General features: G+C 43.9%; 1 protein-coding gene across 2 annotated transcripts in view; it reads left to right on the top strand.

Moving 5' to 3' along the window:
- Positions 1-21,439, top strand: part of LOC115141986 (stromal interaction molecule 1-like) — a 57,351-nt gene that overhangs the window by 21,957 nt on the left and 13,955 nt on the right. For both annotated transcript variants that reach the window (XM_029681432.2, XM_029681434.2), the window contains exons 5-8: positions 1,108-1,216; positions 1,327-1,442; positions 7,924-8,101; positions 20,171-20,348. In XM_029681432.2, coding sequence (XP_029537292.1) covers positions 1,108-1,216; positions 1,327-1,442; positions 7,924-8,101; positions 20,171-20,348 — 581 coding nt within the window. The remainder of the gene's footprint in view (positions 1-1,107; positions 1,217-1,326; positions 1,443-7,923; positions 8,102-20,170; positions 20,349-21,439) is intronic.

The following is a 21,439-nucleotide window of genomic DNA, read 5'->3' as shown; positions in this document are numbered from 1 at the left end:
TGGCTACTTTGAGGAATCTAAAATCTACAATATATTTTGATTTAACACTTTTGGTTACTGCATGATTCCATATGTGTTATTTCAAAGTGTTGTCTTCACTATTATTCTACAATGTAGAAAATAGTAAAAATAAAGAATCCCTTGAATGAGTAGGTGTGTCTACACTTTTGACTGGTACTGTATATCAGAACCCTTCCCTGCTGTTCTGAGCCTCCCTGTGCTTTGTACTGTCTGTTTTTAAAGCACTGCGTTGTTTTTACATTCGTATCATCAGTAATTCGATTTGGATTTAAAGCTTAGATGTTGTGTCTGGTTACTGTTTAGGTAAGGGAGAATATTTTCTCAGCCTCTCTGCAGTTAGGCTACCCAGACAGAGTTGTCAAATGTATCAGTTGGTATGTCATCATTGTCAAGTGAAGTGCAGACCACTTAGCAGCTCAAGCATCCTGGCAGAGGGTGACCAGTGTACCTGTCATCAGAACGTACACACACAGATAACAACCATCCACACTGACGTACCAGCTACGCCTCCCTCTCCTTGACCTGCTGGCATTCCACTCACTACTCTTTGTCCCTTACCCCTCCTTCCTCCCTCTCTCTTTATCTGTCTCTCTCATTCCACCCTCCCCTCTCCCTACCTCTCTTCTGTCCCCCACCTCTCCAACCCCCCGTTTCCCTCTCTGGTTGTGTCAGAGTCTCTGCATTGCAGCTTCCTGTCAGGGGTTTGCTCAGAGCGGAGGTTTGGAGCCAGGAAACTGCAGAAGCACATTAACCCAGCTAGCTAGTCAGCCTGAGCCCACACCAAACCTCACTGCTGCTGACTCCCTGCCAGTCTCCCTTTGGCTTTTATTGAGAGATGGCCAACATGTGTAGCTACATTTAAGTGTGTTATGATAGGGGATACCGCTAAGGGTTTTTGGATACACTCGTCTCACGGCGACGCTCATAAATTATAAAGCAGAGTCAAATGTTCTCTCTCTGTGTGAGGGTCTGCGTTGCCTCAACGTTGGCATATAACCAGTGATGGAGATTACTGAGGCTGAAACGGTCTTTAGAGAGAGTTGAGAAGCAAGGATAGTGTGGTGATATCATGTTTGTGTATTGCAGTGTACAATTGGACAGTGGACGATGTGGTGTTGTGGCTCACCCACGTGGAGCTGCCGCAGTATGTGGACGCCTTCCGCAAGATGCACTTCAACGGGACTGTCATGCCCAGGTAAGTTAACCCACAGGGTCCTTCCTACCAACCCTCCTATTCTCTCTCTCTCCCCCAATCTTCCTTTAACTGCACTGTAGAGTCTCAATCTGTCTGTCTGTTTCCTTCAGGCTGGCTGTGAAGAACGCCACCCTGACAGTGTCCATTCTGAAGATGCTGGATCGCAGCCATGTTCAGAAGCTGCAGCTCAAGGCCTTGGACACTGTGCTGTTTGGAGCCCCACTCAGTAAGTGGATTACCTTTTTTTTTACAATTACAATACATTACCTATTAGTGTTTAGTAGTGTGTTTATCTTTCACCCAGACCGATAAAGGAGGATTTCTGTTGGATACTGAAGCAACTGTTTGTGAATGTAATTCTATGAGGAAGAACAGTGTCGGCTCTGTTTGTCTCTCCAAAGGGAGACCCTTGGTAAAAGAAAACAACTCCAAAATGAGTTCATTAGTCTCAAGCAGCAGCTTGGCAGTGCTGGAAAATCTGTTCTTATCAAGTTTTAATGTCACATGCACAAGTTAAATGTCATTATTGCAAGCTATAAACCCAACAATGCAGTAACCAAGAACAATGTAATACTAAAAATAACATAAGAAGAAAAATAAGAAAAAAGCCCCTCCCCCTATATGTTTTCATCATTTGGACTACCTGCAGTCAGCCTTCTTGCTGCAGCACAGAATACCGTATGATCCATTTAAATTCTGCTACAAATTCTGCTACAATGTTCTGCTACAATGTCCTCTGATAAATAACATCATTGTATGAGTATCAGCAGGGTTACTCTGAGGCCAGAAACCACCATGCTTTCCCCTAAAGTAAGTGAAGCCCTCTTTAGAAAGGTTATTCTGAGGTGCTCTGTGCCTTCCCAAAGGCTTTTCCAGCCTCAGCAGAGAGAGAGCATTACTATGGAAGAGGAAGTGAGTTGATGCTCAGGCTGAGCTACTCTGTATTCTAGGCACACACCTCTGGCGCACTGAGACAAACACACTACACCCCTAGGACCCTGTAAAATCACACCTCTGGCGCACTGAGACAAACACACCACACCTCTAGGACCCTGTAAAACCACACCTCTAGGACCCTGTAAAATCACACCTCTGGCGCACTGAGACAAACACACCACACCTCTAGGACCCTGTAAAACCACACCTCTGGCGCATTGAGACAAACACACCACACCTCTAGGACCCTGTAAAATCACACCTCTGGTGCACTGAGACAAACACACCACACCTCTAGGACCCTGTACAATCACACCTCTGGGGCACTGAGACAAACACACCACACCTCTAGGACCCTGTAAAACCACACCTCTAGGACCCTATAAAACCACACCTCTGGGGCACTGAGACAAACACACCACACCTCTAGGACCCTGTAAAATCATACCTCTAGGACCCTGTAAAATCATACCTCTAGGACCCTGTAAAATCACACCTCTAGGACCCTGTAAAATCACACCTCTAGGACCCTATAAATCCACACCTCTAGGACCCTGTAAAATCACACCTCTAGGACCCTGTAAAATCACACCTCTAGGACCCTGTAAAACCACACCTCTGGGGCACTGAGACAAACACACCGCACCTCTAGGACCCTATAAAACCACACCTCTGGGGCACTGAGACAAACACACCACACCCCTAGGACCCTATAAATCCACACCTCTGGGGCACTGAGACAAACACACCGCACCTCTAGGACCCTATAAATCCACACCTCTAGGACCCTATAAATCCACACCTCCAGGACCCTATAAAACCACACCTCTGGGGCACTGAGACAAACACACCGCACCTCTAGGACCCTATAAAACCACACCTCTGGGGCACTGAGACAAACACACCACACCCCTAGGACCCTATAAAATCACACCTCTGGCGCATTGAGACAAACACACCACACCCTAGGACCCTATAAAATCACACCTCTAGGACCCTATAAAATCACTGTTGTGGACAGAATCATTGAATCCAAACATTAAAATGGAACTCAATAATAAATGTATTGAACTTATTATAAACAAATTTGCCCAAGATAATCATAAGACAAAATGCATCAGTCATTAGATGTATTCATGTAACTATTTGAAACGGCACAGGAATTCCCCTGTCTGTGTGTCTACTTTGTGTAGCCGTTAGCGATGATGCTAATGATAACTATCTTCTGGTAGAGATGGAAAGGCTTTCATATAAACCTTCTTTATTAAATGTTAACTACAAAGTAGCCTACCTGGCAGAATGAGATCAGGATTATTTTCCTCAATCCAGTGGCCATTTGTTTTGCCAACTCTGCAATCACATGAGTGATACCGGAACGTTGCTAACCAAACAATGGTCTCTTGCTTGTGCGCACTTTCATTAACGAGGTGCGTGTCCCAACCTGGCACTAAGTCCTACCAGTTATGGAGTTAAAAGCACCTGCACTGTGTGAAAGCTGTTAGACAGGACAGGAAACAGAACACGTCCGTTGTAGTTATGTGGATCATGATTAGTCGTTTCCACAGCAACCCTGGGCCTGGTGAAGCAGGAAACACGCAGCAGTTGGTTCCTGACAGCTATCTCACAGTGACATACTTCATGTTGTAACAGCCTCTAGTCCCCAGAGGCTGCTGCTGTATCAGTGGTTGGACACCAGTTTCCCCCGATTTTGTTTACCTACTGGAAATGTATGGCATTTTGTTGGTCATTCCCCGTCAGACTGGCCCTGGGGCTTTGGAGAACCTGCTGATGTTATGTCACCACCAGACGAGGTGGTTCCTGGGAATCGTACCAGTGGGTTAGCCCAGGGGAGGGAAGGAGAACCTGATGGCTCACATTCTGGGGCTGCAGTGCGTGTGTGTGCACGTGTGTTTCACTATACTTGTGGGGACCAGATGTCTTCACAAGAATAGTCAACAAACACCAATTTGGGAAAATAAGATGTTGACTGGGACTGAATTGTGCGTCCCCACCAGGTTAGTTATACAAACTGTTTTTTTTTGCCTGATTACGTTTTCTCAGTTCTGTTTCTCAGTTCAGTTCCGGCTGTGTTAGGGGAAAGAGGCAGGGGGAGGGGGCGAATTTGGGTTGTTTTATAGGAAGGTTGCAGCAGGATAAGGGATAGTTAGGGATCTGTGTCTGGCATGTATCATTGTGCGTGTGTTTAGTGAAGAGTCTCAGCTGGAGGAAGAGAGGAGGTCGTCTGGAGATGACAGCCTGAGCCTAAAGCCACAGGTCCTGCTGATCGTCCCACAGACTGGCTGTGCACAGCAGCAGCACTTCAAGACACCTTTCACAATGGGCCCCATCAAAAATGGACACTTCTCCTTCTCTTAATGGCTGACGCATTTATCAAAGTGGACCCATTCCCCTGCCTTTTTCACAACCTATTAGATGCAACTGGACTGTTCACCTGAAGGAGAACCGAGAAAGACCGGTTTGAGCCAAGTCGTTCCCTGTCTAATAGTCAGTTAGGCATGTCACTTTGGACTTTCTAGCCAACATTCCTGCTAATCAGCGACATGTTTTCAGACAAAGAAAAGGCTAATGGATTGTGTTAGCTAGGGGAAAAGACCTACGGGTATCTTCCAAAACTTCCATCATTTGGTGTTTTGTTGGTGGAAAACTGTCTCCGGCGTCGCTCCAGAATCTCCCATAAGTGTTCAATTGTGTTGAGATCTGGTGACTGAGACACACACACACCTTAATGAGACCAGTCTTTCAAAGTCACTGAGATCTCTTCTATCCATAGTAGCCAAAATAATGGGAACTGGGCATTTATATACATTACCCTAAGCATAATGTAATGCTAACTGCTTATTTAACTCAGGAACCACACTTGCTTTCAATATACTTTGTATCCCTCATTTACGAAGGGTTTCCTTATTCTGGTAGTTACCCGTTTTATTCTGGCAGTTACAGTTACCCGTTTTATTCTGGCAGTTACAGTTACCTGTTTTATTCTGACAGTTACCCGTTTTATTCTGGCAGTTAGCTGTTTTATTCTGGCAGTTAGTTACCCGTTTTATTCTGGCAGTTAGTTAACCGTTTTATTCTGGCAGTTAGTTAACCGATTTATTCTGGCAGTTAGTTAACCGATTTATTCTGGCAGTTAGTTAACCGATTTATTCTGGCAGTTAGTTAACCGATTTATTCTGGCAGTTAGTTAACCGTTTTATTCTGGCAGTTAGTTAACCGTTTTATTCTGGCAGTTACCCGTTTTATTCTGGCAGTTACCCGTTTTATTCTGGCAGTTACCCGTTTTATTCTGGCAGTTACCCGTTTTATTCTGGCAGTTACCCGTTTTATTCTGGCAGTTACCCGTTTTATTCTGGCAGTTACCCGTTTTATTCTGGCAGTTACCCGTTTTATTCTGGCAGTTACCCGGTTTATTCTGGCAGTTACCCGGTTTATTCTGGCAGTTACCCGGTTTATTCTGGCAGTTACCCGGTTTATTCTGGCAGTTAGTTAACCGGTTTATTCTGGCAGTTACCCGGTTTATTCTGGCAGTTAGTTAACCGGTTTATTCTGGCAGTTAGTTAACCGGTTTATTCTGGCAGTTAGTTAACCGTTTTATTCTGGCAGTTAGTTAACCGTTTTATTCTGGCAGTTAGTTAACCATTTTATTCTGGCAGTTACAGTTACCCGTTTTATTCTGGCAGTTACAGTTACCCGTTTTATTCTGGCAGTTACACGTTTTATTCTGGCAGTTACACGTTTTATTCTGGCAGTTACACGTTTTATTCTGGCAGTTACACATTTTATTCTGGCAGTTACCGGTTTTATTCTGGCAGTTACCGGTTTTATTCTGGCAGTTACACGTTTTATTCTGGCAGTTACACGTTTTATTCTGGCAGTTACCCGTTTTATTCTGGCAGTTACCCGTTTTATTCTGGCAGTTAGCTGTGCCTGTTTGTATGTGTTGAACTGGTTCTATTCAACGACCAGTAATTGAACTGTAACAACAGGAGATGCAAATGATTTAGTAGAGGATATCCATAGGGATCAGATATTTCTCTGTCTGGTCTTCCACAGACGAAGAGTAGGATTCTAATGCTGCAGACCCAAGACAAATTGATAGCGAAGACGCTGAAAGCAATGCGAGAGGGAGTTGTTTTCCTGCGGGAGGGAACGGATGATTGGCCTGATGTATATTAGATAATAATAATATTAGAAACCATGTTATCTCTCCTGTGTGTTGGAGATAAGACTGTAAAATCAACATCAAATCAGCATAGTGATTTTTAATTTAGGAAAATCTGTTCCCAAGTATTAATTCGAGGGATATGTGATTGTATCCCATTGTAATCAAGGTTTGAAAAAGTTCAGTTTTGATGAAATACTATATCTGTTTGAGATTATAGTGGTACATTTGCAGCGTACAAATGATTTAGAACTATGTTCCGGTCCCCGAACATCTGCTCAAGGAAAAATCGTCCCAGGGCTGAGTGTAATTGGGGACCCCTGCCCTAGAGCTTTATAAGGGAAAGGGCTAGGCCACCGTCATGTGGTTCACCTTGTTTCTGTAATACTGGTCTGACACCAGTCTAGTCATAAATGTTCTTCACTATCCGGCCAAGTTCTGCTGTTAATGGCCAACTGTGTTTGTACTGGATTGTGTAGACGAGGCTACAAGAGCCCACACACACAGCTCTTGACTGATGACAGAGGGCAAGAAAACATTGCTGGCCTAATGAGCACATTGCCATGCATCATTACTCTACATCAATAACCTATGTCGGTGTCAGCGTGGAGGTTGTTTTTCTGTGAGGCGAAGGGAGGTCTTTTGTTCCTTGTCAATAACAGCCAGCCGAGAGAGAGCTTAGTGTGTAAGGCTTGTTTGTAAGTTGGCACGCCCTCTATGCGCCTGTATAAAGAGATGCCAGGCCCAGGCTTTAGCTGACACTCCACTTCCTCTTTTGTTTCACTCCAGGACATAAGTGCTGTGCTTGCTAAGAGATCATGTGTTAGCTCAGATCTTGTCCCTTTATAAGGCCCTACGACGTCTCAGCCTTCACAGCTTTAAGAGAATGGCCTTTGTAGTCTTCACCTGTCTGTTCTTTAAGGATGATGGATGGATCACGTCTAAGGCCTCTTGGCTGATTTTACATGAGTGTTAGTTGCTGCCTGCCTGGTTGGCGTGCTGGCAGTGACTGTGAGGAATGGGACTGTTCTGAATCCATTAGGATGGCAACATTATGACAGAGGACATTCACACCTCTCTACACAGGCCGAACCCCTCGCCTCCAGAGGACAGGAAGGGCAAGACCGAGGCTGTCGGGGCTTTGATTCGTCGCTTCTCATGTATATAGTGTGTTAATCTGCCTTTACCTTGGTCTTTTAGCCTGGTGCCTCCTCAAAGCATCCCAACTACTACCGCACATCTCTCTTGGAGAGACCTTGCCATTGTACCATGACTTGAGTTCATTCAGTTTCACACACTTTCACAACATTAGTTCACCACCAATGAGTTTTGTTGGATGAAGGGACAATCCAAAATCGATATGTACTGTTTTTATGTCTCTGCATCCAGTATGAAGGAGGTTAGAGTTTCGCGAGCCAATGCTAAATAGCGTTAGCGCAATGACTGGAAGCCTATGGTATCTGCTAGCATACTAGCTGTTACCATAAACTTACAATCTTTGCGCTAATGCTAGGGGAAGGACATAAAGGTCTTCATTGCCAAAATCCTGAAGTATACCGTTTAACCTAACACTTCTCTCTCTCCCCAGTGAACACTCATAACCACCTGAAGGACTTCATGCTTGTGGTGTCCATAGTGATCGGCATTGGAGGTTGCTGGTTCGCCTACATCCAGAACCGTTACTCTAAGGACCACATGAAGAAGATGATGACGGACCTGGATGGTCTACAGAGGGCTGAGCAGAGCCTGCATGATCTGCAGAAGAAGTGAGTTTGTCTTCCCCTTCAACCACTGTACCTGAGGAAGCAGGCCCATAGAAGTAGTGACTCTGAATGATGTCATTATCCACTGGCTTGACGTCGTGGTGGCTTGACGTTGTGGTGGCTTGATGAGAACTTGGGGACAGTCAGTGTTCATTTGGTCAGGAATTGGCAGATTAAATACGTTTTTCAGGTGCGTCATGTTGAAGCCACTCCATGATACAACAGAAACAGGAAGTGAAGGTTTATCTGGTGTGAAGCCATCAGTTGAGTTCCTCATTCAGAGCTCATTCTAGAGATTGCTGTAGTAATTATGCAAGTGGGCAAAATATCCTTTCCTCACATTGTGGAACTGTTCTCTATGGAACATCATTGAAGTTTCTCTGAAGTAAGTCTCACAGCTGATCACAAGAGGGACTTGGAATCACCTGTCCATGGAACAACTCAACTCCCCTTCCTCCTCTGTGGCCCTCTCTCTCTATCCTGGTTTTGTCACTACAGAGCTCAACTCCCCTTCTTCCTCTGTGGTCCTCGCTCTCTGTCCTGGTTCTGTCACTAGAGCTCAACTCCCCTTCCTCCTCTGTCACTACAGTATCACGTCTGTCTCCCACTAGTATTATAGTACACCTCCCAGCTGCTTTGGTGGGGGCTTTGTGTTTTGTAACGGTGGAGCAGAGAGTATATCTCGCAGCATGGTGTATTGTTCCTGTTGAATATGGCGACAAGCCAGGAGGTTCAAATTCTCCTCCCCTTGGCAGGAGGTTCAAATTCTCCTCCCCTTGGCAGGAGGTTCAAATTCTCCTCCCCTTGGCAGGAGGTTCAAATTCTCCTCCCCTTGGCAGGAGGTTCAAATTCTCCTCCCCCTGGCAGGAGGTTCAAATTCTCCTCCCCCTGGCAGGAGGTTCAAATTCTCCTCCCCCTGGCAGGAGGTTCAAATTCTCCTCCCCCTGGCAGGAGGTTCAAATTCTCCTCCCCCTGGCAGGAGGTTCAAATTCTCCTCCCCCTGGCAGGAGGTTCAAATTCTCCTCCCCCTGGCAGGAGGTTCAAATTCTCCTCCCCCTGGCAGGAGGTTCAAATTCTCCTCCCCCTGGCAGGAGGTTCAAATTCTCCTCCCCCTGGCAGGAGGTTCAAATTCTCCTCCCCCTGGCAGGAGGTTCAAATTCTCCTCCCCCTGGCAGGAGGTTCAAATTCTCCTCCCCTTGGCAGGAGGTTCAAATTCTCCTCCCCCTGGCAGACAGACTGCTTTGCTGACCACACCTTTTTAATGCTGTAGTCTAGGCTTGGGCAATACCACGGTATACGATATAAACTGTTTATTTCCAAATACCGACGGTATGTTTTTCAATACCATTGTCACGTTTACATATAAATATAAGATTTGACAAAATAAATTATATCCAGCTCAGGGCTCAAGCTATTCATTTGGTTTGATAAGTAGCTAGATGTCTGCTATTCATTTGGTTTGATAAGTAGCTAGATGTCTGCTATTCATTTGGTTTGATAAGTGGCTAGATGTCTGCTATTCATTTGGTTTGATAAGTGGCTAGATGTCTGCCATTCATTTGGTTTGATAAGTGGCTAGATGTCTGCCATTCATTTGGTTTGATAAGTGGCTAGATGTCTGCCATTCATTTGGTTTGATAAGTGGCTAGATGCCTGCTATTCATTTGGTTTGATAAGTGGCTAGATGTCTGCTATTCATTTGGTTTGATAAGTAGCTAGATGTCTGCTATTCATTTGGTTTGATAAGTGGCTAGATGTCTGCCATTCATTTGGTTTGATAAGTGGCTAGATGTCTGCCATTCATTTGGTTTGATAAGTGGCTAGATGTCTGCCATTCATTTTCTTGGCTTCAGCAGAGACAGCAGAGACAATACCATATAATATAATATAATATAATATAATAATATAATAATTATTATATAATATAATAATACCATATACCCCGGTATGGTACAGAACAGTATGACTGTATGCCACCTGGATACCACCGTACTGTAGCCTTGTCATTTCTTCCGGAAGCTTGGAGGTGGGTTGTTTTCACATCCTCCCTCTCATCTATGGTTCAGTCATGCTGACTCATATACACACACAGTGTCTAGGTCTCTATCCATGACACACGTTCCCACTACAACTAACTGACTCCTAAAGTGAGTGTCCTTGATGTAGGCCACAGGAGGCTGCTGAGGGGAGGACGGCTCATAATGATGTCCTGAATGGAGCGATAGAATGGCATCCATGTGAAACCGTGCACTTCATGTATTTGATACCATTCTGCTCCAGACATTATCACGAGCCTGTCCTCCCCAATTAAGGTGCCACCAGCCTCCTGTGATGTAGATCTATTCATCCACCACCTTAGCTTAGCCATAAAGAGGCACCATCTGCTGTCCTTGCTACCAGGAGGTCAGTTATCCTGAATGAGCGTCCTGTGTGTGTTTCACAGCCTTGCTAGCTGAGAGCGTTACCGGGGCTGTGTCCTCTGCTCTGCTGAGAGGAGAGCGGCCTTGGAACAGAGTCCTGTTATGCCTTTATTGACGTCCCTCTCTCCCCAGACAGGAACTTTGAATATCACATCCTGTCAGTTGGTTACAGGGGTTAGTCATGCCCTCCTTGTTCATTCACTGTGATAGTAAAACATCTCTGCCATTCCTCACGCCATCTCACCCCCTGCTGCTGTGGGACATGCAGGTGAGGCTGGGGATGTACATCTACTCTGCTGCAACTCTCTGAAACACCTAGTGAACATCCACTGACACTAAATGAGAATGTGAAATGCCAATTGATATTTTTTTTAGAGAGGATTGCAACATCTCATGCATACTAACTAATGTGCATGCAGTTTTGTATTGTTGCTGTTTTGTGGTTTGTTACCTATGGGGTTATAGACCTTCGTCTACAGTTATACCACACACTTATAAACACTTATAAACACTTATTACTGGAACAGTGAATGGGAGCATACAGACTGACTGTGTGGGACTGGTGGGACAGGCCAACATGCCTCCTATGTGAGCCCTGTAATGGAGGCAGGGGAAGAGAACATGCAAGACAGGGTGACTCAGTGTGACTATGTGGACAGGCTGGCGTGTCTCCTGTGCTCTCTCTCTGGGTGCTGAAGGGGAGAGGGGTCATGTCCTCTCTGTCTGTAGCCGTCCCTTCTTCCTAACCCCCTGCTGGGGGGCTCTCCCAGGAGCTGAAGGGGAGAGGGGTCATGTCCTCTGTGTCTTTAAACGTCCCTTATTTACATAAGTATTCAGACCCTTCAGAAGCACCTTTGGCAGCGATTACACCCTAGAAGACTCGAGACTATGACGCTACAAGCTTGGCACACCTGTATTTGAGGAGTTTCTCCCATTCTTCTCTGCAGATCCTCTAAAGCTCTGTTAGGTTGGATGGGGAGCGTTGCTGCACAGCTATTTTCAGGTCTCTCCAGAGATGTTCGATCGGGTTCATGTCTGGGCTCGGGCTGGGCCACTCAAGGAAATTCAGAGACTTGTACCAAAGCCACTCCTGCGTTGTCTTGGCTTAGGGTCGTTGTCCTGTTGAAAGGTGAACCTTCATCCCAGTCTGAAATCCTGAGTGCTCTGGAGAAGATTTTCATCAAGGATCTCTCTGTACTTTGCTCCGTTCATCTTTCCCTCTATCTTGACTAGTCTCCCAGTCCCTACCGTTAAAAAACTTCCCCACAGCATGATGATGGTGCCAGGTTTCATCCAGACATGATGCTTGGCATTTGGGCCAAATAGTTCAGTCTTGGTTTTATCAGACCAGCGAATCTTGTTTCTCATGGTCTGAGAGTCCTTTAGGTGCCTTTTGGCTAACTCCAAGCCAGCTGTCATATGCCTTTTACTGAGGAGTGGAATCCATCTGGCCTCTACCATAAAGGCCTGATTGGTGGAGCGCTGCAGAGATTGTTGTCCTTTTGGAAGTTTCTCCCATCTCCACAGAGGAATTCTGGAGTTCTGTCCAATTGACCATCGGGTTCATGGTCACCTCCCTGACCAAGGCCCTTCTCCCCCGATTGCTCAGTTTGGCCGGGCAGCCAGCTCTAAGAAGAATCTTGTTGTTTCCAAACTTGTTCCATTTAAGAACGATGGAGACCACTTTGTTCTTGGGGACCTTGAATGCTGCAGAAATGTTTTGATAACTTTCCCCAGATCTGTGCCTCAACACAATCCTGACTCCGAGCTCTATGGACAATTCCTTCAACTTCATGGCTTAGTTTTTGCTCTGACATGCACTGTCAGCTGTGGAACCTTACAAAGACCAGTGTGTGCCTTTCCAAATAATGTCTAATCAATTAAATTTACCACAGGTGGACTTCAATCAAGTTGTCGAAACAGGATGCACCTAAGCTCAATTTCGAGTCTCATAGCAAAGTGTCTGAATACTTATGTAAATAAGGTATTTCTGTTTTGTATTTTTTTATACATTTGCAAAAATGTCTAAAACCTGTTTTCTCTTCGTCATTATGGGGTATTGTGTGTAGATTGAGGAATTGTTTTTATTTATTACATTTTAGAATAAGACTAAACAACTTGGAAAAAGTCAAGGGGTCTGAATATTTTCTGAATGCTCTATACTTGATCCACGTTCTGCTGCTGCTCATATTCCAGTTACTCATAAATGATATTGATTTAAAACTAGTCTCACTCGTAGGAATGCTATTCATACAAATCTCTAACAGCCCAGTCAGCCTGGAGCTACTGAGCCGGTGCTGCAAATAGGCTTTGATGTTGTTTGCTTGTACCCTGCAGTGCAGTGGGGCTGAGCGTCTGCAGTGTTGTGTGCCTGCCCTGCCCTGCTGTTGTTGCTGCTGAAGCTGTGGCTAGTGAATGGCAGAGGTCAGGGTCAAGAGCATTAGTGGGAGGGCCCACTGCCCACATTTTCCATCCTCAGCCCCCCGGATCACCTTTCACTGTTGCCTGGCTACCCATCCACATCACTCCGACATTTCTTCTCCACCATGAGTCTGGATTTGCCTCCCGCCCCTGACGATATCTAGAATGCGAACACATTCTGATTCGTCCCAGAAACCGATGGGTTGGGTCTGAGCAGACATGCATGACGACATTGTCAACTTTGATATGGTGACTGGTTGGATTTGTTAGACGATCCATTCGCTGATGAATTTGTTTCGTACAATGCGCCCTGTCATTTTGAAATGAAGTCACACAAACAACTTGTCGGTGGCGGATTCAATAGAGCAGCGGAATTGAATTCGGGTTGATACTTCAGGCTACTCATGACTGCAGCCCTCTGCCTTCTCCTCTTTCTCTGGTGGGATGAGGCTGCTCTCTAGTGATGTAAAACAGCATTACACTTCCTGCCTCCTTTCTCATCTCAACCTCAATTCGCCCTGTAAAACCTGCTCTCAAAATTACTGATGTATTTTTTTAACTCATGCGGGTATTTCATGGATTCAGGTTCATTTATATTAATTGAAATGCTGTTCATAATTTCAATGTACCAATTCTCATCAGATATTGATAATCTCATGCATATGCTGTGACCCCTTTTAAAACATTGCAAGCTAGGCTGTGTACAAGCTAAAGCAGTGTCCTTGTAGATTTGACATGAATATCTATATTCCTATTTCTCCCAGTGGGCCCTCTGTGTGTTTGAACTGTGGTCTTGTGACCGACCTCACAGGATGGCGTGACGTGACACGTAGTAACCCAGCATGACACAGCCACCCATCCCACAAATGGGCTCCTTGTTGGTCGTTTATATAGTCATGTCTGAGGCACTGGGGACATTATACTGTGGCAGAAAAAGAGCACCATGATCCCAATACAGAACGGCCATAGAGTACTGGGCTCTCTGTCACCACTGGGGCCCTGGCCTGGCCTGGCCAAGCCTTGACATCATTCAGTACTGTGACAGCTGCCCAAGGTCCTCTGCCCTCTACACATTAGCCATTGTTTTCAGCCACATACTGTAAGATGCAAGCCCCTCATGCTATCTTTGCACCCCCTCACTCACATTCTTAGCCTACTATAAGGCTGGTGTTTAGCCAATGGCATTGTCTACAGAGCAAGTAGTATAAAGTAGTCACTTTCATTAACTCTATTTACATGTACTAGAGGTCAACCGATGAATCGGCAAGGCCGATAAATTGGGGCCGATTTCAGGTTTTCATAGCAATCGGTAGTTGGCCTTTTTGGACGCCGATTACATTGCAATCCACGAGGAAACTGTGTGGTATGCTGACTAGAGGTCGACTGATTATGATTTTTCAACACCGATACCGATTATTGGAGGACAAAAAAAGCCGATACCGATTTAATCAGCCAAATTTTTAAAATGTATTTGTAATAATGACAATTACAACAATACTGAATGAACACTTATTTTAACTTAATATAATACATCAGTAAAATCAATTTAGCCTCAAATAAATAATGAAACATGTTCAATTTGGTTTAAATAATGGTTTAAATAATGCAAAAACAAAGTGTTGGAGAAGAAAGTAAAAGTGCAATATGTGCCATGTAAGAAAGCTAACGATCCACAAAAGCCCCTCTGCAAGGGGAATAACTACTCCAAGTCTCAGAGCGAGTTACGTTTGAAACGCTATTAGCGCACACCCAGCTAACTAGCTAGCCATTTCACATTGGTTGCACCAGCCATTAGGCTGATAAGGTTGAAGTCATAAACAGCGCTGTGCTTGCAAAGAGCTGCTGGCAAAATGCACGAAAGTGCTGTTTGAATGAATGATTACGAGCCTGCTGCTGCTCAGTCAGACTGCTCTATCAAATCAGACTTAATTATAACATAATAACACACAGAAATACAAGCCTTTGGTCATTAATATGGTCGAATCCGGAAACTATTATTTAGAAAACAAAACGTTTATTATTTCAGTGAAATACGGAACCGTTCGGTATTTTATCTAACGGGTGGCATCCCTAAGTCTAAATATTCTTGTTACATTGCACAACCTTCATTGTTATGTCATAATTACGTAAAATACTGGCAAATTAGTTTGCAGAGCAGAATTAGGCCGATACCCGCCAATTAGACCTGGCTCTCAAGAGAAGACAGGCTATGTGCACAATGTCCACAAAATGAGGTGGAAACTGAGCTGCACTTCCTAACCTCCTGCCAAATGTATGACCACATTAGAGACAATTTCCCTCAGACCTACAAAGAATTTGAAAACAAATCCGATTTTAATAAACTCCCATATCTATTGGGTGAAATACCATGCAATCACAGCAGCAATTATTTGTGACCTGTTGCCACAAGAAATGGGCAACCAGTGAACAACGAACACCGTTGTAATACACCCATATTTATTTTTCCTTTTGTATTTGCACATCGTTATAACACGTCTCTATTACTTTGAAACTTGTGAGTTTAATGTTTCCTGTACATTGTTCATTGTTTATTTAACTTTGTATATTATCTATTTCACTTGCTTTGGCAATGTAAACATATTTCCCATGCCAATAATGCACCTTGAATTGAGTGAGAAAAAAGAGAAAGAATCAGACAAGGAAAAGCATGAGATGTGATCTGTTCTTTTCCTGATCACATGGCATGACCAGGAAGAATTTTGGGGCCTTATTACAGGTGCTCATAATCAGTGACTCATCAGGGGCAAACAATAGAAGTGCCTGTATAATTCTACTACTAGATTCCAGGGAGCCTGGCATGTCCACATAGTATCCTCCAACCAGCTGTCCTTGGACCTTGTTGCTCCTTGCTATAAAGAATGACCACTATAGAGCCCAAGGAAGCCAAGGATCCATCATTTCTGATATATATGCTACATGTAGTTGAAATTCCCTGGGCAGAGATAAAGACATGGTTTGTTTTACAGGCAGGGTCCGGTTTCAAGCGCTAACTACAGTAGGGGGAAGTACACTGACTGTAGCAGCCTGTTGCCTTGTAACTACATCAACCAGTTGAGCACTAGTCTGTAGTTCCAGACTGTAAGCCTATCACAGGAATTCAGAGAACTTCCACGCTTTACATTTTACACATAACTGACCAGATATTCTTGAAAAACAACATAAATACGTTATTCAGTGAAACTAAAGCAACAGAGAGCACAGATCATACAGTCAAGCGAGTGTCTTCTCCAAATCGAATCAAATTTAATTTGTCACATGCGCTGAATACAACAGGTGTAGATCTTAGTGAAATGCGATTGGCCGATTTTTATATATTTATATATATATATATTTGTAATAATGACAATTACAACAATGCTGAATGAACACTTATTTGAACTTAATATAATGCATAAATACAATCTATTTAATAAATAATGAAACGTGTTCAATTTGGTTTAAATAATAAAGGGTATGTGGGACGCTAGAGTCCCACCTGGCCAACATCCAGTGAGATTGCAGAACGCCAAATTCAAATACAGAAATACTCATTATGAAAATTCAGAAAACAAAACATATTTTACAGGTTTAAAGATGAACTTCTTGTGAATCCAACCACGGTGTCAGATTTACAAAATGATTTATGGCGAAAGCATACCTTACGATTATTTGAGAATTGCCTATAATTTGCCTATAATTTCCACCTGTTGTCTATTCCATTTGCACAACAGTATGTGAAATTTATTGTCAATCAGTGTTGCTTCCTAAGTGGACAGTTTGTGTCATTGACTTGGAGTTACATTGTGTTGTTTAAGTGTTCCCTTTATTTTTTTGAGCAGTGTATTTCAATATAAAAGGTAAACAAGAAAGGCACTCTCTCGGTCACGTGCATGAAAAAGCTCTGACACGGCAGGGTCCACTCATTCAGACTGCTCTTACTCCCTCGTTTTTCAGAATACAAGCCTGAAACAATTTATAAAGACTGTTGACATCTAGTGGACGGCATAGGAACTGCAATTTGAGTCCTAAGTCAATGGATACTGTAATGGCATTGAATAGAAAACTACAAAACCAAAAAAAAACTACTTCCTGAATGGATTTCTCTCAGGTTTTCGCCTGCCAAATCAGTTCTGTTATTCTCACAGACACTATTTTAACAGTTTTGGAAACTTGAGTGTTTATCCAAATCTACCAGTTATATGCATATATCTTCTGGGCCCGAGTAGCAGGCCGTTTAATTTGGGCATGCTTTCCAAAATTCCGAATGCTGCCCCCTACCCTAGAGAAGTTGTAACTACACATGGTTGATGATATTACTAGTTTATCTAGCGTGTCCTGCGTTGCATATAATCGATGCAGTGGGCATTCGCGAAAAAGGACTGGCGTTGCTCCAACGTGTACCTAACAATAAACACCAATGCCTTTCTTAAAATCAGTACACAGAAGTATATATCTTTAAACCTGCATATTTAGCTAAAAGAAAGCCAGGTTAGTAGGCAATATTAACCAGGTGAAATTGTGTCATTTCTCTTGCATTCATTGCACGTAGAGTCAGGGTATATGCAACGGTTTGGGCCGCCTGGCTCATTGCAAACTAATTTGCTGGTTCCTGGTTCGGAATGGTTCCGTATTTCACTGAAATAATAAACGTCTTGTTTGTTTTCGAGATGATCGTTTCCGGATTTGACCATATTAATGACCTAAGGCTCGTATTTCTGTGTTATTATATTATAATTAAGTCTATGATTTGATAGAGCAGTCTGACTGAGCGATGGTAGGCATCTGCAGGCTCATAAGCATTCATTCAAACAACACTTTTGTGCGTTTTGCCAGCAGCGCTGCTGTTTATGACTTCAAGCCTATCAACTCCCGAGATTAGGCTGGTGTAACGATGTGATGTGAAATGGCTAGCTAGTTAGCGGGGTGCGCGCTAATAGCGTTTCAAACGTCACTCGCTCTGATACTTGGAGTAGTTGTTCCCCTTGCTCTGCATGGGTAACGCTGCTTCGAGGGTGGCTGTTGTGTTCCTGGTTCGAGCCCAGGTAGGAGTGAGGAGAGGGACGGAAGCTATACTGTTACACTGGCAAGACAAAAGTGCCTATAAGAACATCCAAAGGTATATGAAATACAAATAGTAGAGAGAAATAGTCCTATAATTCCTATATTAACTACAACCTAAAACCTCTTACCTTGGAATATTGAAGTCTCATGTTAAAAGGAACCACCAACTTTCATATGTTCTCATGTTCCGAGCAAGGAACTGAAACGTTAGCTTTCTTACATGGCACATATTGCACTTTTACTTTCTTCTCCAACACTGTTTTTGCATTATTTAAACCAAATTGAACATGTTTCATTATTTATTTGAGGCTAAATTGATGTGTTATATTAAGTTAAAATAAGTGTTCATTCAGTATTGTTGTAATTGTCATTATTACAAATACATTTTAAAAAGTCGGCCGATTTTTAAATCGGTATCGGCTTTTTTGGTCCTCCAATAATCGGTATCGGCGTTGAAAAATCATAATCGGTCAACCTCTACTCACAACCACAAAGGGCAATAGGGTATTTTTAGACAGCACCTGTGGTGCTGCTTTTTAGGCTGAGGTTGGTATAGTTTGTTGTGTGCTCTAGGTCAACAGTGTATAGATGGAATTTGTATTTGTGGTCTTGGCAAATGGACCAGTATTTTTGTCTAACTGAGATTTACTGTCAGGGCCCAGGTCTGACAGAATCTGTGCAGAATATCTAGGTGCTACTGTAGGCCCTCCTTGGGTGGGGACAGAAGCACCAGCATCAGCAAATAGTCGACATTTGACTTCAGATTCTAGTAGGGTGAGGCCAGGTGCTGCAGACTGTTCTACTGCTCTCGCCAATTAGTTGATATATACAGTGCCTTGCAAAAGTATTCATCCCCCTTGGTGTTTTTCCTATGTTGTTGCATTACAACATGTCATTTAAATTTGTTTTTTTAAATTTGGATTTCATGTAACAGACATACACAAAATAGTCCAAATTGGTGAATTGAAATGGAAAAAATAACTTGTTTAAAAAAAATGCAAAACCAATTCAAACAGAAAGGTGGTGTGTGTGCATGAGTTGAAGGAATAATAGTAGAGAGAATGATTTATTTCAGATTTGATTTCTTTCATCACATTCCCAGTGGGTCAGAAGTTTACATACACTCAATTAGTGTTTGGTAGCATTGCCTTTAAATTGTTTAACTTGGGTCAAATGTTACAGGTTGCCTTCCACAAGCTTCCCACAATAAGTTGGGTACATTTTGGCCCATTCCTCCTGACAGCTTGTGTAACTGAGTCAGGTTTGTAGGCCTCCTTGCTCACACATGCTTTTTCAGTTCTGCCAACAAATTGTCTATGGGATTGAGGTCAGGGCTTTGTGATGGCCACTCCAATGTCTTGACTAAGTTGTCCTTAAACTTTGGAAGAATGCTTGGGGGTCATTGTCCATTTGGCATACCCATTTGCGACCAAGCTTTATTCATTCATATATCTTTATGTACATATTCTTTATCCCTTTACACTTGTGTGTATAAGGTAGTAGTTGTGGAATTGTTAGGTTAGATTACTCGTTGGTTATTACTACATTGTCGGAACTAGAAGCACAAGCATTTCGCTACACTCGCATTAACATCTGCTAACCATGTGTATGTGACAAATACAATTTGATTTGATTGAGCCTCCTGACTGATGTCTTGATGTTGCTTCAATATATCCACATCATTTTTCTACCTCATGATGCCATCTCTTTTGTGAAGTGCACCAGTTCCTCTTGCAGCAAAGCACCCCCACAATGTGATGCTGCCACCCCCGTGCTTCACGGTTGGGATGGTGTTCTTTGGCTTGCAAGCCTCCCCCTTTTCCTCCAAACATAACGATGGTCATTATGGCCAAACAGTTCTATTTTTGTTTCATCAGACCAGAGGACATTTCTCCAAAAAGTACGTATAGTCTGCTCTATACCAAATTAGCATACCTCCTGAGTCTCTTCCCTGTTTCACACCTGGTAGTTTGGTGGATGGGACTACCACCTCTGTAACCTAGAGGGCAACCAGTGGGTCCATCTCCTCTATAACATGTTTCTTGTAGGATAACAATGTCTGTATTTCCAATATCTTTAAGTCTGGGCTCCTGCTCTTTAGGCCAAAGGCAAATGACCTCAGACCTTGTATATTCCAGGATGAGATAGTAAAAGATTCTCTCGCTCTCAGGCTGCAGATAGCCCAGGAGGAGCACCGTACAGTAGAGGTGGAGAAGGTGAACCTGGAACAGAAGCTGAGGGATGAGATCAACTGTGCCAAGCAGGAGGCCCAGCGGCTGAAGGAGCTCCGCGAGGGCACCGAGAACGAGCTGAGTCGGCAGAAATACGCAGAGGAGGAGCTGGACCAGGTACTGGACTGTACCACTTTGGGGAGGGACAGGTGTGGAGAACAAATGCATGTGGATGAGAGAGGGGGAATTATTCTTGCGGGGTGCTTGTTGAGAAACAAGGTGTGGTTGAGGCCAGTAACATGATCCCGTAGATTAATTCCAGAGAGGGGAGACTTGACTGAACCCTGTTAACCACTCTATATTCTAGGGAGCCAGCTAAACATTTAGATGGATCAGATGCAGAATGCTATCAGTAGGCATAACTCCCACTCAGCTCTTTGCCCATCAGGGAAATGGCAGGAAAAGAAGCAGCGGTCGGCCCACACAGGGCAGCTGAGCAGAGGGCTCATGTTGTGTACTCTTCATTCTACTACGATCACTATGGTCTCCTGAGAACACTGTAGTCTGCTGGAGGAAGCAATAGTCACTCCTTTATCTGATTTCAGTTCTCAAGATATGACTAGAGAAAGGGCCTGAGATGGCTCCCTCCTTTTCAGCATACATGCCTACGAAGAGCTTGTGTGTATATATATATGTGTGTGTGTGTGTGTGTGTGTGTGTGTGTGTGTGTGTATATATATATAATCTCTTCGTAGGCATGATGGATCAGAATGTTTTCATATGAAGTAAGGATTAGATTCACCGCTCCTGACTGCAGACAGGGCATATTGCACCCTAAACCATGGCCTAGTTCTTCACAGGATTTAGAATGATCATTTCATCTGGAGGGGTTCTCTGGAGGTCTGTTATCTTGTTGTCAAGTCCCAGTGGAGGTCAAACCAGGTCAGCCCTCATGCCTGCCTGATCAGAAAAGATAACCACACAGATGTCACATGGTCCCATATACAGCCCTAACTCTCCCCTGTGCACATGGCTTGCAGGCTCCCTGCTCACCTAGCCCTAACTCTCCCCTGTGCACATGGCTTGCAGGCTCCCTGCTCACCTAGCCCTAACTCTCCCCTGTGCACATGGCTTGCAGGCTCCCTGCTCACCTAGCCCTAACTCTCCCCTGTGCACATGGCTTGCAGGCTCCCTGCTCACCTAGCCCTAACTCTCCCCTGTGCACATGGCTTGCAGGCTCCCTGCTCACCTAGCCCTAACTCTCCCCT

The sequence above is a fragment of the Oncorhynchus nerka genome, linkage group LG14, assembly GCF_034236695.1.
Source record: "Oncorhynchus nerka isolate Pitt River linkage group LG14, Oner_Uvic_2.0, whole genome shotgun sequence".
Classification (NCBI taxonomy): domain Eukaryota; kingdom Metazoa; phylum Chordata; class Actinopteri; order Salmoniformes; family Salmonidae; genus Oncorhynchus; species Oncorhynchus nerka.
The sequence above is the reverse complement of the archived record's forward strand: the minus strand, read 5'-3'. Positions and strand labels throughout refer to the sequence as shown.